The 12,207-nt window shown below is 69.1% G+C and overlaps 2 protein-coding genes across 2 annotated transcripts; both read right to left on the bottom strand.

The window, feature by feature from the left end:
- Positions 1 to 2,053: 2,053 nt before the first annotated feature.
- On the bottom strand, positions 2,054 to 3,459 carry TNNI2 (troponin I2, fast skeletal type). The gene is made up of 5 exons (XM_005903512.3): positions 3,301 to 3,459; positions 3,081 to 3,209; positions 2,847 to 2,936; positions 2,353 to 2,529; positions 2,054 to 2,243 (listed from the first exon to the last, which is right to left on the bottom strand). The coding sequence occupies exons 2-5, from the start codon at positions 3,201 to 3,203 to the stop codon at positions 2,148 to 2,150; spliced, it is 486 nt and encodes a 161-aa protein (XP_005903574.2). The 5' UTR covers positions 3,204 to 3,209; positions 3,301 to 3,459; the 3' UTR covers positions 2,054 to 2,147.
- A 2,618-nt stretch (positions 3,460 to 6,077) lies between these two features.
- SYT8 (synaptotagmin 8) lies at positions 6,078 to 10,917 on the bottom strand. The gene is given in 12 exon segments (XM_070359649.1): positions 6,078 to 6,298; positions 6,301 to 6,358; positions 6,467 to 6,600; positions 6,695 to 6,800; positions 6,886 to 6,926; positions 6,929 to 7,035; positions 7,077 to 7,258; positions 7,369 to 7,409; positions 7,412 to 7,466; positions 7,813 to 7,979; positions 8,080 to 8,189; positions 10,775 to 10,917. Coding segments are annotated over 11 exon segments (1,101 nt in total). The 5' UTR covers positions 8,174 to 8,189; positions 10,775 to 10,917; the 3' UTR covers positions 6,078 to 6,182.
- Positions 10,918 to 12,207: the final 1,290 nt, after the last annotated feature.

Genomic DNA, 12,207 nt, shown 5'->3' with positions numbered 1-12,207 from the left:
GAGCCAGGTCCCCCGGGACTTGCTGTGGCTGCGTCCCTCCCTGACCTCCAGCATCACCCCCGGGTGGGCACGTCCTCTGCACGTCTTGCTGCCCTCCTCCTGCCCTCGGGGCTCCTTCTGGGCAGCGCCCAGCTTGGGCGTTCTAGGAGTCGCTGCCTCTCCCCATCCGTTGCCAGGGACCTTGCCCAGAGCTGAGGACGCTGAGACCCTGTCTTCAGCCCGGGCCCCTGCGCCCAGCTGTCTGTCTGGAAGCAGCCACGTGCTCCCCCCGCAGAGCCAGCCCCACAGCCGCTCTGGGCACAGGCCTGGGTGCCCCGTCTCCCTGGTCCGCCACGTCCTGGGGGCTCTGCCTCTCGAATCTCTCTGCACCCAAAGCCGCTCTCCCCCCGCCCCCAGGGGGTGACAGCGGCTCCCATCCTGCCTCGACCGTTCTCCACGCTGCAGAGAACTTTCTAGAAGGCAGAGCCCTCAATACTTGCCCGCTGCTGGACTATGTGCTTCCTGGATTGGGCCCATGTCCACACGGCTAGTGAGGTCACCCAGGGGTGCCACCCTCAGGGGGTCGCAAGGGGTGTGGGGCCAGCCAAGCTGCGTTGGGTGGGTGTCTGCCGGTTTGGCTCAGTTCCCGTGGCCCTCTGTACCCATAAGTCTGGGGGCTTCCCAGGTGGCTCAGACTGTTAAGAGTTCACCTCCAATGCAGATGTGGCTTCGATCCCTGGGTTGAGAAGACCCCTGGAGGAGGGCATGGCTACCCACTCCAGTATTCTTCCCTGGAGAATTCCGTGAACAGAGGAGCCTGGCGGGCTACACGCCAGCGGGTCCCGCAGAGTTGGACCCAAGTGAGCGCACACACCCGTAAATCTACTGCCCTGCCCCAAGTGCCACGTCACGCCCACTGCCCCCAGCCCAGGGAGTCACCCTCTGGAACCTCGTGTTTGGCATTTGCTTGCAAGAAGATCATTCCCCAAACCCACCGGAGTAGGTCCCACCTGTGGGGGCTGCATCCCTGGGGGGCCCCGCCCTCAGCCCCGCGGGGTGGGGGCAGGTACCGCCTCCGCCCTGGGAGCTCTGGCCACCGCAGCCCACCCAGTCCTGGAGCCCACTGCCTGCCACCTGCCCGTGCTGGGCTCCGCACTCGGTGAGCAGCCTCCCGCCGTCGGGAGCGCCAGCGCTGGGCCCGCCCCGAGTCACAGGGTAGCCAAGCAGGAGGGCCCACAGGAAGGTGCTCGCAGGACGGAGCCCGGTCCCCGCGCTGCAGCAGCAGGACCGGGCAGCAGGACTGGCCAAGGCCTCGGGCGGGCTGACGTCCCTCCCTCAAGGCTCAAGGCTCCGGGGCCCTGCACATCAGTCATGGGGGCCTCCCAAGGGCAAGGGCAGGGTGGACAGCCACTCCATCACCACTGCGGCCTGGCCTCCCCACCAGAGATCTGAGTGCGGGGCCTTCGCGGACCACGCCGTCATCCCTCAAGAGGAGGCTGAAGGCGGCCTTGCTGTGACAGTCCTGTCTGGGCCTGCCAGGGTCATCGTCCCTGATGTGGGGGTGGACAGGGCCGGGGCAGGCAGGAAGGAGGGCCAGGCCTCCTGCTGGGCCTAGAGAGGGCCGGCTTGTTCCGTCACCAGTTTCCAGGGGGAGACAGACCCCAGCCCCTTGAGGCCCCCAGGGGTCTGGTCCAGGACCGCCCCCCAAGCCCCTGTGGGGGCCTGGGGCCTGGGGCCTGGGAAAGGGCAGCTGGTAGGAATGGGCTGCGTGCACGGGGAGGGAGGCCCCCCAGGCTCCTGCGTGGACCAGGGCCTCAAGGACAGTGTCTCTGGGCCCCGAGGGGGCCTCTGTGACGACAGCAACAACAGACGCACGCTCATCTCAGGGTGTCGCTCTGAAAGGGCGAGGAGGAAGGAGGAGGGCTACTGGCCTGGAGACGGCCCTCCCAGGACAGCCGGGACCCCCAAAGCCCGCGTGTGGCTCCCCAGTGCCAAGCCCCGGCACCGTCTGAGGGCCTTCCCAGGGCGGCCTGTCGCCAGGGCGGCGCCGGACCAGGGCAGGGAGGCGCAGGCGTGGGGATTGGAATCCTTTATTGACAGGCGCCAAGTCAGCCTCAGGGCCCCCCGCGGGCTGCAGGGCTGCTGGGCGGTGGCCGGGGGTGAGGGGCCTAGGACTCGGTCTCGAACATCTTCTTGCGGCCCTCCATGCCCGACTTCTCCTCGATGTTCTTCCTCCAGTCGCCCACGTCCCGCAGGTCGCGCTCCTGCAGGTGGGACAGGGCTCAGGCCGGCGCCCCGCCTCCCTGACCCCCACGTCCGGCCCTGCAGGCAGGCCCCCGGGCTGAGCCTGCCGCCGCTGGCGGGGCACCCTACCTTCTCGGTGTCCTCCTTCTTGACCTGCTTGAGGTTAGCCCGCAGGTCCATGCACACCTTGTGCTTGGAGCCCAGCAGTGCCTTCAGCATGGCATCGGCCGACATGCGCACGCGTCGCAGTGGGGGCCGCTTGAACTTGCCCCTCAGGTCGAACAGCTTCTGGTTCATGTCCTCCAGCTGCAGGGCAGGCAGCACGGCTGGGCGGGCGGGCGTTGGGGACTGGGTCCCGCCACCAAGGCACCCCGCGCCCCTGGGTCCCGCCACCAGGGCACCCGCGTCCCGGGCCCCATGCGCCTTCCCCGCCGTCAGGGCGCCCACGCCCCGGGCCCACGCGCCTTCCCAGCCCCTCGGGCGGGCGTCGGGGATGGGTTCTGCCGCCAGGGCAGCTGCGCCCCAGGCCCCCTGCGCCTTCCCCGCCATCAGGGTGCCCGCGCCCCTGGGTCCCGCCGTCAGGGCGCCCGCGCCCCAGGCCCACACGCTGTCCCTGCCCTCACCTCCTTGGTGCTCTTCTGCACCCTTATCTCCATGTCATACTTCTCCTCCTCGGCCGCGTCGATCTTGGCGTGCAGCTGCCTGCAGAGCTCCTGGCGGCGGAGGTCGCGGGTGGGTGGGCAGGCGACCCCATGCTTGGCATCCACCCGCCCTGACCACCCCGCTCGTCCTCCCGACCCAGGGGGAGGCCGGGCCAGGCCGGGGACGGGGCCCACGATGCGGGGGGCCCTGGGTACCTGCACTTCAGACATGGAGCCGGGCAGGTGCAACGGCGGGCAGTGCTCCGACAGGTAGTTCTGCTTCTCCGCCTCCCGGCGGCCCTCCTCCTTCTCCAGCTCGGTGGCCGCGATCTGCAGCATGACGCTCTGGGGGTGGGGTGGCGGGCAGCGGGCAGTGAGGGGCGCAGCTGGCCAGGCCACCGAGCCCCCGGGCCGCCCTCCCCGGGCCGGCACCTACCTTCAGGTGCTGCCTGCGGGCCGTGATGGCCCTGTGGCGTTTCTGCAGGGCAGGGGAGAGGAGGCGCAGTCAGGGCCAGCCGGTGGGGGGTCCCAGCACTCCGCACCCCTTCCTGCCCACCCGGCCAGCCCTGCGTCCTGCCCGAGGTACAGCGGGGCCTGGGCCTGGTGGGGGGACACCAGCCCGGGACACGAGGCCGCATTGGTGACCCTTTGCTGGGGCAGCCCTTCTGGTGGGGAGGGCTGGGGTCTGGAGAAGAGACTTCAGACAGGAAGGGCGAGAGGAGGGCAGGGGAGACCCTCGGGCACCAGGGGTGGGGCGGGGTGCAGCCATGAGAAAGAAGAAGCGACTCCCCGGTGACCAGGCCGCAGCCCCACTTCCCCTGGCCCGTGGGAGGGGCCAGAGAAGAGGCACTTCCTCTGTTTGCCAGTGTCTTGGTGGGTGGGGTGGGGCAGTGTCACCCGCAGGGTGACAGGCAGTCTCTCTGGGCCTTGGAGCTCCAGCTTCAGGCCTGTCCTGACTTGAGGGTCCCACCCCCTCAGCGTTTTACCCCAAAGCCGGTACTCACCTCCTCACTGTCCCCAGAGGGCGGGCGGGGGGTGGGGGAGAGAGAAGAGAGGTTAGGGCCATGGGGCTGTGTGATGGGACGGGTGGGCACACGGGATGGCCAGGTGGGGACATGCGGAGACCCCCACCCAGCACTGGGGGGTGGGGGCCCTGGGGGCAGCGGGCTGAGGGTTACACTTACTCCCCCATCGTGCGCTCCTGAGCTGATAGCCTGCGGGAGAGAAAGGTGGGGGGTCAGGGCCCCTGCCCGCCTGCCCTATACCCAGTGGGGCCAGGAGAGCACCAACCCGCCCCCCACCCCCACCTCCTTCAGGGCCACGTCTTGGAATTCCCCAGGGCGGGGGGGGGTGGGCAGTAAGAGGAGAAAGTGTGCCCGAAATGTCCCCGCGGGCCTGGAGTTGCTGCAGCTGTCCCCACGGGAGGGTGGGTCTGGCCAGCACAGGTGGCCGCCTGAGCCGCCGGTTATTTTTAACTCTGCTCCTTCGGCTTCTGGCCCAAGTGCATACAAGATGCTGCCCCCCGGCAGGGCCTGGGGTCCCTCACACTGTGAAGTCCCCTTCCCACAGCCCACAGCTGAGGCCTGGCTGTCACCGTGCCGTCCAGGACCCCATGCCACGCCAGCCCCCTCCAGAGGCATCTCCCTGCAGCCCTCTGCTCTGCAGAAGCCCTCAGACCCCGGACCCCCACCCTGGCCCTGGAGAAGTCCCTCTGCGAGCGCGCCCCAGACACGCCCGTGCTGGCCTCGGCGGGCCGGGCCGGCCTCACCTCGCGTCTGGGCAGCAGTGCTGGGACCGAGGTCAGGCCGGCAGTGGCGAGTCGGGCTGGTGGGTCCAGGGGAGGGCTATAAATGGCCTCCCCCGGGCTGGGCCCCCGCTCAGAAAGGGCATGGAGTCCTCCTCAGACCAATGGGGGCACAGGGACCTCCCCACCTGCCCAGCCGCCTGGCCTGGCCCAGCCGCCGCCGCCGCCGCCATCCAGGCCAAGAAGTCTTGGGAGGGGGTGCTGAGGCTGGGTTGGTCTATTTAGGGCGAGGTGACGACTTCGAGTTGCCTCCCTCGTATCTTGCAAGGAGCCTGAGGACAGCGTGACGGCCTCAGCAGCCATGGTGCCGGCTCAGAGGTCAGCCGAGGGGTCACTCCGGCCCAGCCCCGTCTGCCCAGATTCAGGGTCCTCTCTGGGGCCCCTCGGCTTCCCCAGGCTTCTGGGCCCCCGGGAAACAGCAGCCTGCTCACACTCTGCTGCCCACAGTCCCCTCTAGCCCAGTGGGCGGCTTGGGCAAGAGCTGCTCACGTGCTCCCTGCCTCAGGCTGGCCTGGGGCAAGGCCGGACCCCAGACACGGCCTCTGGGGCCTGCAGCAGCACTAGGGGCTCTGGGCTTAGGGTTGGGGGACTGCCCTCCAGGGGCTGGATCCCACCTTCCTCCCAGAACAGGACGGGAGGCCCCAGATGGACGTGTAGCCTTGCCCGACCACCCTGCCCCTGGGCTGGCTCCCCGCACTGCTCAGAATATGTCCTTCAAACTCAGGATTTCGGCGCCACCCGCCTGGGAACCTCTCCCTGACCCGAAGGAGCCCAGGGCCCGCCTGGCTGCTCAGGCAGGCCCAGCTCTACCCTCCTCACCCCGGCCCTGGGCCTGCGGCCCCCAGCCCTGGCCCCCACCCAGCAGAGGCATCCGGACGACCATGACTTGGCATCCTCCGAGCTGGGGGTTCTCGGCCATGGGGAGGGTCAGGGAAAGCTAAAGCCGTCCAGATGTGTGGGGATTAGAGCTGCTTTCTGGGCCAGGCTGAGCCCCCAAAGGCCCCAGGGTGGCTTCTGCAGGCGACTACTGCCCCCTGCTGCGCGTGCAGGGGAGGCCTCGCACCACCGTCGTCAGTTTGGGGGCTTTGTGGGAGACTGGGGTGGCCCCAGGAATTGGGGTTCCCTCCGCCCACTGTCACCACCCCCAAACGTCTGCCTCTTGCCCAGTGTGTCCCCAGGGGCCCAGCTCTAACTGTCTAGTCACAGATGGGGGCCCCATCTCCTGGATCTTCCCCGTGGGCCTGGAGGGGCCCCTTTGCCCTCACTCAGCTGTCAGGTGCCAGTCAGAGGCCTCAAGGCCTGGCTGAGCCATGAGAGGAGACCCTCTCCCTGTCCACGGGAGGGGCCGTGACGGTGTCAGGAGCCCCTGACCCTGCCATGCCTGCGGAGTTCAGGAAGGACACATGATGCAGGGGGGAGGCGTTTATTACGGCGGGCCCTGGGGCAGCGCGCGCGGGGAGACCCAGGCCCAGGGCTGCCCTCAGCAGCCGAGCAAGGGCGGACGCAGGCGGGACTCAAGGCCGGGCCTGGCCCACCTCCCTGGCTGGCTGCAGGCGGTGCCACTGGGCGACTGGCCGCCGGGCCTGGGCCAGCATGTCTGCCCAGTGCTGGGAGTCCAGCAGCACCTTGCGACAGGCTGGGGCCGCAGCTGTGGGCCCCGGGCCCAGACGGCCAGCACCAGATCCACGCTCTGGGTAGAAGCAGGCAGAGGTGTGGGAGGAAGGGGAGAGAGACAGTGGTCAGTCTGGCCCTGAGTGAGGTACCGCCCCCCCACCGCCCCCTCCTCCAGGCAGCCCACCTGGATCTGGCTGAAGGGCACGAGGAAGGTGAAGGCCTCGTTGTAGTAAGGGGTGGCCGTGCCCTTCCTGGCCGATGTCTTTCTCTTCTTCCACTTTCTCTGGTTCAGCAGGAGCTGGACCTTCACGTAGGGGTCTGGGAGAGCGAAAGGGGTCAGAGGGCCTCCCAGGTCTGAGGGCTGAGCCCTGGGTTTCCTCTGTCCACGTGGAGCGGTGGGTCCAGCTCTCACCTGCCAGCGCCGGGCTCAGGCCTCGGGCCTCCAGCACGACCACGGTCAGCCGGCCGGAGCCGGGCACGTAGCGGAGCGAGAAGCAGAGCTCCTCGGTCTGCTCAGGCTGCGGGTGGCACGAGAGGGCCTCAGCTGCCCCCCAGCACGCGGAGCCGGGTGGGAGGGTGGGAGCCGGGGGCAGGCGGGCTCACCTCGGCCGCGGCGGGTGGGCCCAGCGGGCGCCAGAGCTCCGCACGTGCTGCAGGGCCATGGAGTCCAGTGGCAGCTTGAGCGTGCCCAGCGTCCCGTGCTGGGAGAGGCGCCTGTGCCAGGAGCAGCACTCGCAGGGAGGTCCTGGGCAGCTCGGCAGAGCCGCCCGGCCACCCCGCCCAGCCCCCCGGGCCAGCCCGGACTCACGTGCAAGGAGCAGGTCTCCTCGAACACGGGGCACAGCGTGCCAGGGTGCACCTTTGTCTCATGTGTGCGCCCGGCGTCCGGGGACAGGCTCAGGCGGGCATAGGGGTCCGCCGTGCCGCCCGGGGTCCCGGGCCTCAGGTCCGCAGCCTGCTTGAGGCCCACCCTGATCTAGCAGCCAGGGGCCCCTCCCCGGTCAGCCCTGCGCCACCCAGCACTGGGCGCCCGCCCTTCACTCGTCACCCCTCCAAAATCCCACGCATCCTCTGGGACCCCCTTACCTCCTGGCTTCCAGAGTCATACTCCAGGGACAGCTGCAGGCGCCCCACTGCTGGGCACCCGCAGGTCCAGATGCCACGTTACCCAACTCCGGCTGCACCTGAGTGGCGTCACGAGAATGCTGACCGCTGTGTGGGCACCCTGTGCCCATCGGAGCCCTCGCCCCACAGGCAGCAGGTCCATGGCGGAGCAGACCTCCAGGCCACTAGAAGGCCACCCTTCTCTCGGCCCTGTGAGACTGGCCGTCATGCCCCCCAATCCACCTCTCAGGCCACGGCCTTCCTCCGGAACCTCTGTGGCTCCCCGTGGCCCGAGCCCCCTCACACCTTTGTTGGTCACCTCCCCTGCGGGGAAGGCCCCCGCCTCTGCCCTAGGCAGACCAGACCACCCTGGGGGCGGAGCTGCCCCGGCCCTGGCCCACAGGGAGCTGGGTGCCCGCCTCTCACCAGGTGGGTGGTGGTGGTGAGCCCGGTGGTGCCCAGGACCACAGCCTCCTTGTCTCTGGGCCTCTTCCTGTGGCGCCCACGGTGGCAGCAGCAGATGGTGCAGAGCAGGCAGGATGTGAGGAGGACGCCCGCTACGATGGCAGAGGCCACGAGAGCCCAGCGGAGCCCTGGGGTGGCGCAGAGACGGCCTGAGATGCCACTGTGGACAGTGACCGCCCCCCACCCCCTGGGCCGTCTGCACTGTCCCCCACAGGCCCCCAGACTCACAGGGGATAGGGGTAGCGAGGTCCGGTGTGAGCCCAGGAGTGGCTGTGGTGCCCACCGGGGTGCGGGCACTGTGGGTGTCTGGAGGGTGCCCCATCTCCTGGTCCCGCTGCCTTGGAGCAAATGGCCGGGGCGGTCAGGTCACTCATGAGGGTGACCCATGGGGACCTTGCCCACCATCCCATCTGCCCAGCAGCAGCCAGCTCGGTCTGCCCGGGCACGGAGGCTGTCTGGGGTGGCCAGGGCGAGCGTTCCGAGCGGCGCCAGGTGGAGGGAGGCTCTGGGCCCTGGCCAAAGAGCTGGCTTCGCCCCTGTGGGCCCAGCCTTCCGGCCACCACCCCCTCCCCAGCCCCGCCAAGCAGGCCCAGCCTGGGCAGCCCAACCCTGCCCCCACCGGCCTCCCGAGAGCCTTCCACCGCCTTCCTCCAGGAAGCCCCTTCCCACCTGGCCACTCTCCCTGGGCCCTGGCTCCCTTGAGCCCACCACGGTTTGCTGGTGACACGGCGGAGCGTGTTCAATTGTGGGTCACCAGCCCCAGAGCAAACGGGGGGCCGGGGCTGTGCTAGGATCACGGGGTGCAGGAGGGGTGGGAGTGGGGCTCGGACCCCCAGGGTCAGCAGGGGCTCCTCTGAGCCAAAGGAGGTGCCACGAGGGGCACAGCGAGGTGGGGGCAGGCAGGGCAGGGTGCAGCCGGGCGCGGCCGGCATTCCTGCCCGCCTACCTGTCCCCGACCCTTCAGCAGCTCTGCTGCTGGGGGGTGGAGGGCGGGGCCGGCACAGCCCACCATTCAGGAGGAGCACGCCCACAGGGACCCCCACAGGGACCTCCACAGCCCGCACACTGAGACCTCAGGCCATGAGAGTCTCCCCGCAACAGCTTGTCCTGGGCTCCCCTCCTCCGGGGGCACCGGCGGCCTCGTCATAGGACCCAGCCCAGCCCCAGCCCCCCAGAAACAGGCAGGCATCAGAGCTGGACCTCACACTACCATGCCCCCCACCCACCCTGCTGCAAAGTGCGGGCAAGGTCGGAAGAGGGCCCCACCGAGATCTAACAGTCTCAGCACCCCCTGCCAGCACCGGCCCAACCTGTTGAAGGAGGGGCCACAGTCAAAGCAGGGTGTCCTGTCCGCGGGGGTCCTGCTGCACAGCCTGGCTGTCTCCCCTTCCCCCCCGAATGCGCCTGTCTCATCCCCACAAGAGCTGTCCAACCGCAGCGGGCAGGCCCCAGCCCCCGGGAGCCACCCACATGAGGAGGGGACGTCAGGCCAGCCGGGGCTCAGAGCGGAGGCCGGGCTTGCTCTAATTCCCGCCGCTGCCAGCTTGGTGAGCTCAGGTGTGGAGCAAGAGGCCGCACGAGCCCTGCGTGAGCCCCACAGTTGTGGAGCCGGTCCTGGCTGGGGGGCCACTGGTGAGGCCCTGGTGGTGGAGTGTAGGGGCGCTCGGGGTGCTCACAGGACCGGGTGGCCCCTCTGACCACTCCTGTGCCGGCTGGTGGAGTGCCCTGGGTGGGCTGGCCAGAGCCGCAGGCCCGCAGGCCTGCAGGCCCCTGGAGCAGCCCTGCGGTCGACGTGGAGTCCCAGCTCCCACGTGGGGCTGCAAGCCCACCTTTACCTGCTGAAATGTCAGAGCCAAAGTGCGTCCTGGGGTTAAAACAGCTTCCTTCGTGATTCTCATGGTTGAGAATACGGGGTTGGTGGTCATTGTCAGCCCAGAATTCCCATCTGTGTGTGTACCTGTGTGTGTGTGTGGGTGCATGTGCATACTCGTGAGTGTTCATGCGTGTGCCCTCCCCGCACCCCGCTTGGCTGATGTCCTCCTCCTGTTTGACCGGAGAGCCATGGACCTCGAACCGCCGGGATTTGAAGAAAGGGGAGTCCCAGAACCACAAGAGGGGCCTGGGAGCAGACCCGAGAGGACTGCGGGCCCCTGGGCACACCGGCCACGAGCGATGGGGGCCCTGAGGCCTGGGCAGGCTCAGGGTCCCCCTGGACTGCCCGGTTCCCGCGGTGGTTAAGGTTCCGGCCTGCGTGCGGCCACCAGGTGGCGCCGTCAGCTCCACCGGCCGGGCTGGGCCGCCAGCCTGTGTCCAGGCCTGGGGTCCTGGGGTGCGCTTGCGGGGGCCCCAGGAGGGCAGGTGGCCCAGGGGCGGCCCCATGGGCCCTGCTCAGCCCTCCCTGTCCCCGCATCGGCCTCTGGATGCCCTCTCTGCCTGGGCAGTGCCCCCCCCCAACCCCCGACCAGCCACTCAGGAGGCAGGAAGTTCCTCCTGGAGTGTACCTTCTGCGGCCCTGCTGGGGAAAATCTCCGGGTGCTGAGGCCGCTTTTCCCAGGAAGCGGGGGCTGGTGTCTCAGCGGCGTCTCAGCCCCCGCCACCTCCTCCACGGCTCCCTGCAGGCCACCCTGCTCTCTCCCTCCGGACAGTGTGCATCCTCCTCCCCACCTCCCGGCACAGGTCCGTTTGCTCCCCCAGCTGCCAAGCTTTCCTCCTGCTCCATGACCTTCCCACTGCCGCCCCCTCCCCATCCTGCTTGGCCTCGGAGACCTGAGCGAGCCCCCTCCTCCAGGAAGCCTTCCCCGTCACTCCGGGCCCTGGGACCCGCAGGAGCGACGCTGGGCTCCACGCTGTGTCCTCCCCCAGTGGGGCACGCCCGCCGTCCCTGGGGGAGGGCCTCCCTGTCAACCTGGGGCCGGGCACCTACCGAAGTTGCGCTGACTGACCCCTCCACCTTTGGTCTAACTGGAATGCTTGATTCTTCCCGGAAACAAAGTTTCTGTGGACCTCCGTCCAGAAGAACAGGATTCCCCCGGACTTCGGGGGGCGGCAGGCCCACCCGGCCTCCACACACTCTCACCTGACGTCTGGCCTCCCGGCCTCCCCCTCGGCCCTGGGCGCTGGAAGACAGTGCCCGAGCGCGCAGCTTTGCTCAGCCTCCAGTGGCTGGAAACTCTGCTTGGGGTGGGGTTGGGGGGTGGCGGGGTGTGGGAGGCAGGGCTTCGGGGAGCCCCACCTCAGGGCCGGAACTGCTGGCCCTCAGGGGCCAGGAAACTCCCTTGGGAGGAGGGCCCCTCCCAGGCCCCCACCCGCAGGACTCCCCTGGGGCATCGCAGGTCCTCCCAAAGGTCCTGCCGGGGGTGGCGGTGGCCCTCTGGGCTGACCTTCAGGTGGGACAGTGGAGAGATCGGGCTGCATGAGGTTTGTCTACACCGGGGGATGTGTTCCTAGTCAGGAGGACGCCTGGGTTTGGAGGCGAGCGACTTTCTGGGTCCGCTGGAGCTGAACCCGGGGGCACTTGGCACCCAGCAAAGTGAGCGGGGCCAGGCGCCCTCCCTGGGGACTGCCCGGGCCTGTCGGCCCTTCCGTTGCTGGTTTCCAGAGCCCGGGGAGCCTTCTGGAGGCCACTCTATTCGAGCCTCTGGCCCTGGCTGTGGAGGCGGCGGGTGGAAGTCCTGCTCCACTCTGCCCTCCGTGCCTCCTGCTTCAGTGGGCCCAGCAGGGCGGGTCATCGGAGCTCCACTCTGCTCTGGCCAGTTTATCTGGTCCAGTCACTCCGGGTCTGGTCCCTCCCCGGGTCAAGCTCCGACAGGCCCACCCAGGTCAGGGTGTCTCCCAACCCATTATCAACCCACGGCCGGACGTAGGGCTGGGTAATGCTTAGCCAGCCCGCAGGGCTCGTTGGGCAGGACTTCCGGGACACTGGGCCCAGGTGCCAAGGCCGCTTTGGGGACAGCACAGATGGGATGCGTGTGCAGGCGTGGGCACACGTGTGTCCCAGCTGGCCACGTGTGGCTCTGGGGGTACATGGCGCTTGGGAACGTGCATGTCCTTCTGGGCACGTGTTCCCCCGGATAAGGTCCGGGTCCCTCTGCCTGTCCCACCTGGGGATGCAGGCTCGAAAGGAGCAGTGGAACAGCTCTGGGGCCAAGAGGAGGCCTGCTGGAGCTCCTGTGCTGCGGGGGTGAGGTGCGTGGGTGGGCGTGATAGGGGCGCGGGGGTGCGGGGCCGCCTGCAGCCTTTGCCCCGCGAGGGGCTCTCCCCAGGCCAACTGTGTAGGGCCTTTGTGCCTTTCCCAGGATCTGGGCGCCTCCACGGCCAGACGGGCGTCTGAGGTTCCAGGGCAGGAAGGGGAAAACC

The sequence above is a fragment of the Bos mutus genome, chromosome 22, assembly GCF_027580195.1.
Source record: "Bos mutus isolate GX-2022 chromosome 22, NWIPB_WYAK_1.1, whole genome shotgun sequence".
Lineage (NCBI taxonomy): Eukaryota > Metazoa > Chordata > Mammalia > Artiodactyla > Bovidae > Bos > Bos mutus.
This window is presented reverse-complemented; position numbering and strand designations above follow the sequence as displayed.

What these genes read in the sequence shown, in the direction of transcription:
- TNNI2 (XM_005903512.3), bottom strand. Translation starts at nt 3,203, where the DNA reads ATGCTGCAGATCGCGGCCACCGAGCTGGAGAAGGAGGAGGGCCGCCGG. An exon ending in TGCAGAAGAGCACCAAGGAG is followed by an intron (nt 2,530 to 2,846) that starts GTGAGGGCAGGG and finishes CCTGCCCTGCAG; the next exon opens with CTGGAGGACATGAACCAGAA. An exon ending in AGAAGGAGGACACCGAGAAG is followed by an intron (nt 2,244 to 2,352) that starts GTAGGGTGCCCC and finishes TCCCACCTGCAG; the next exon opens with GAGCGCGACCTGCGGGACGT.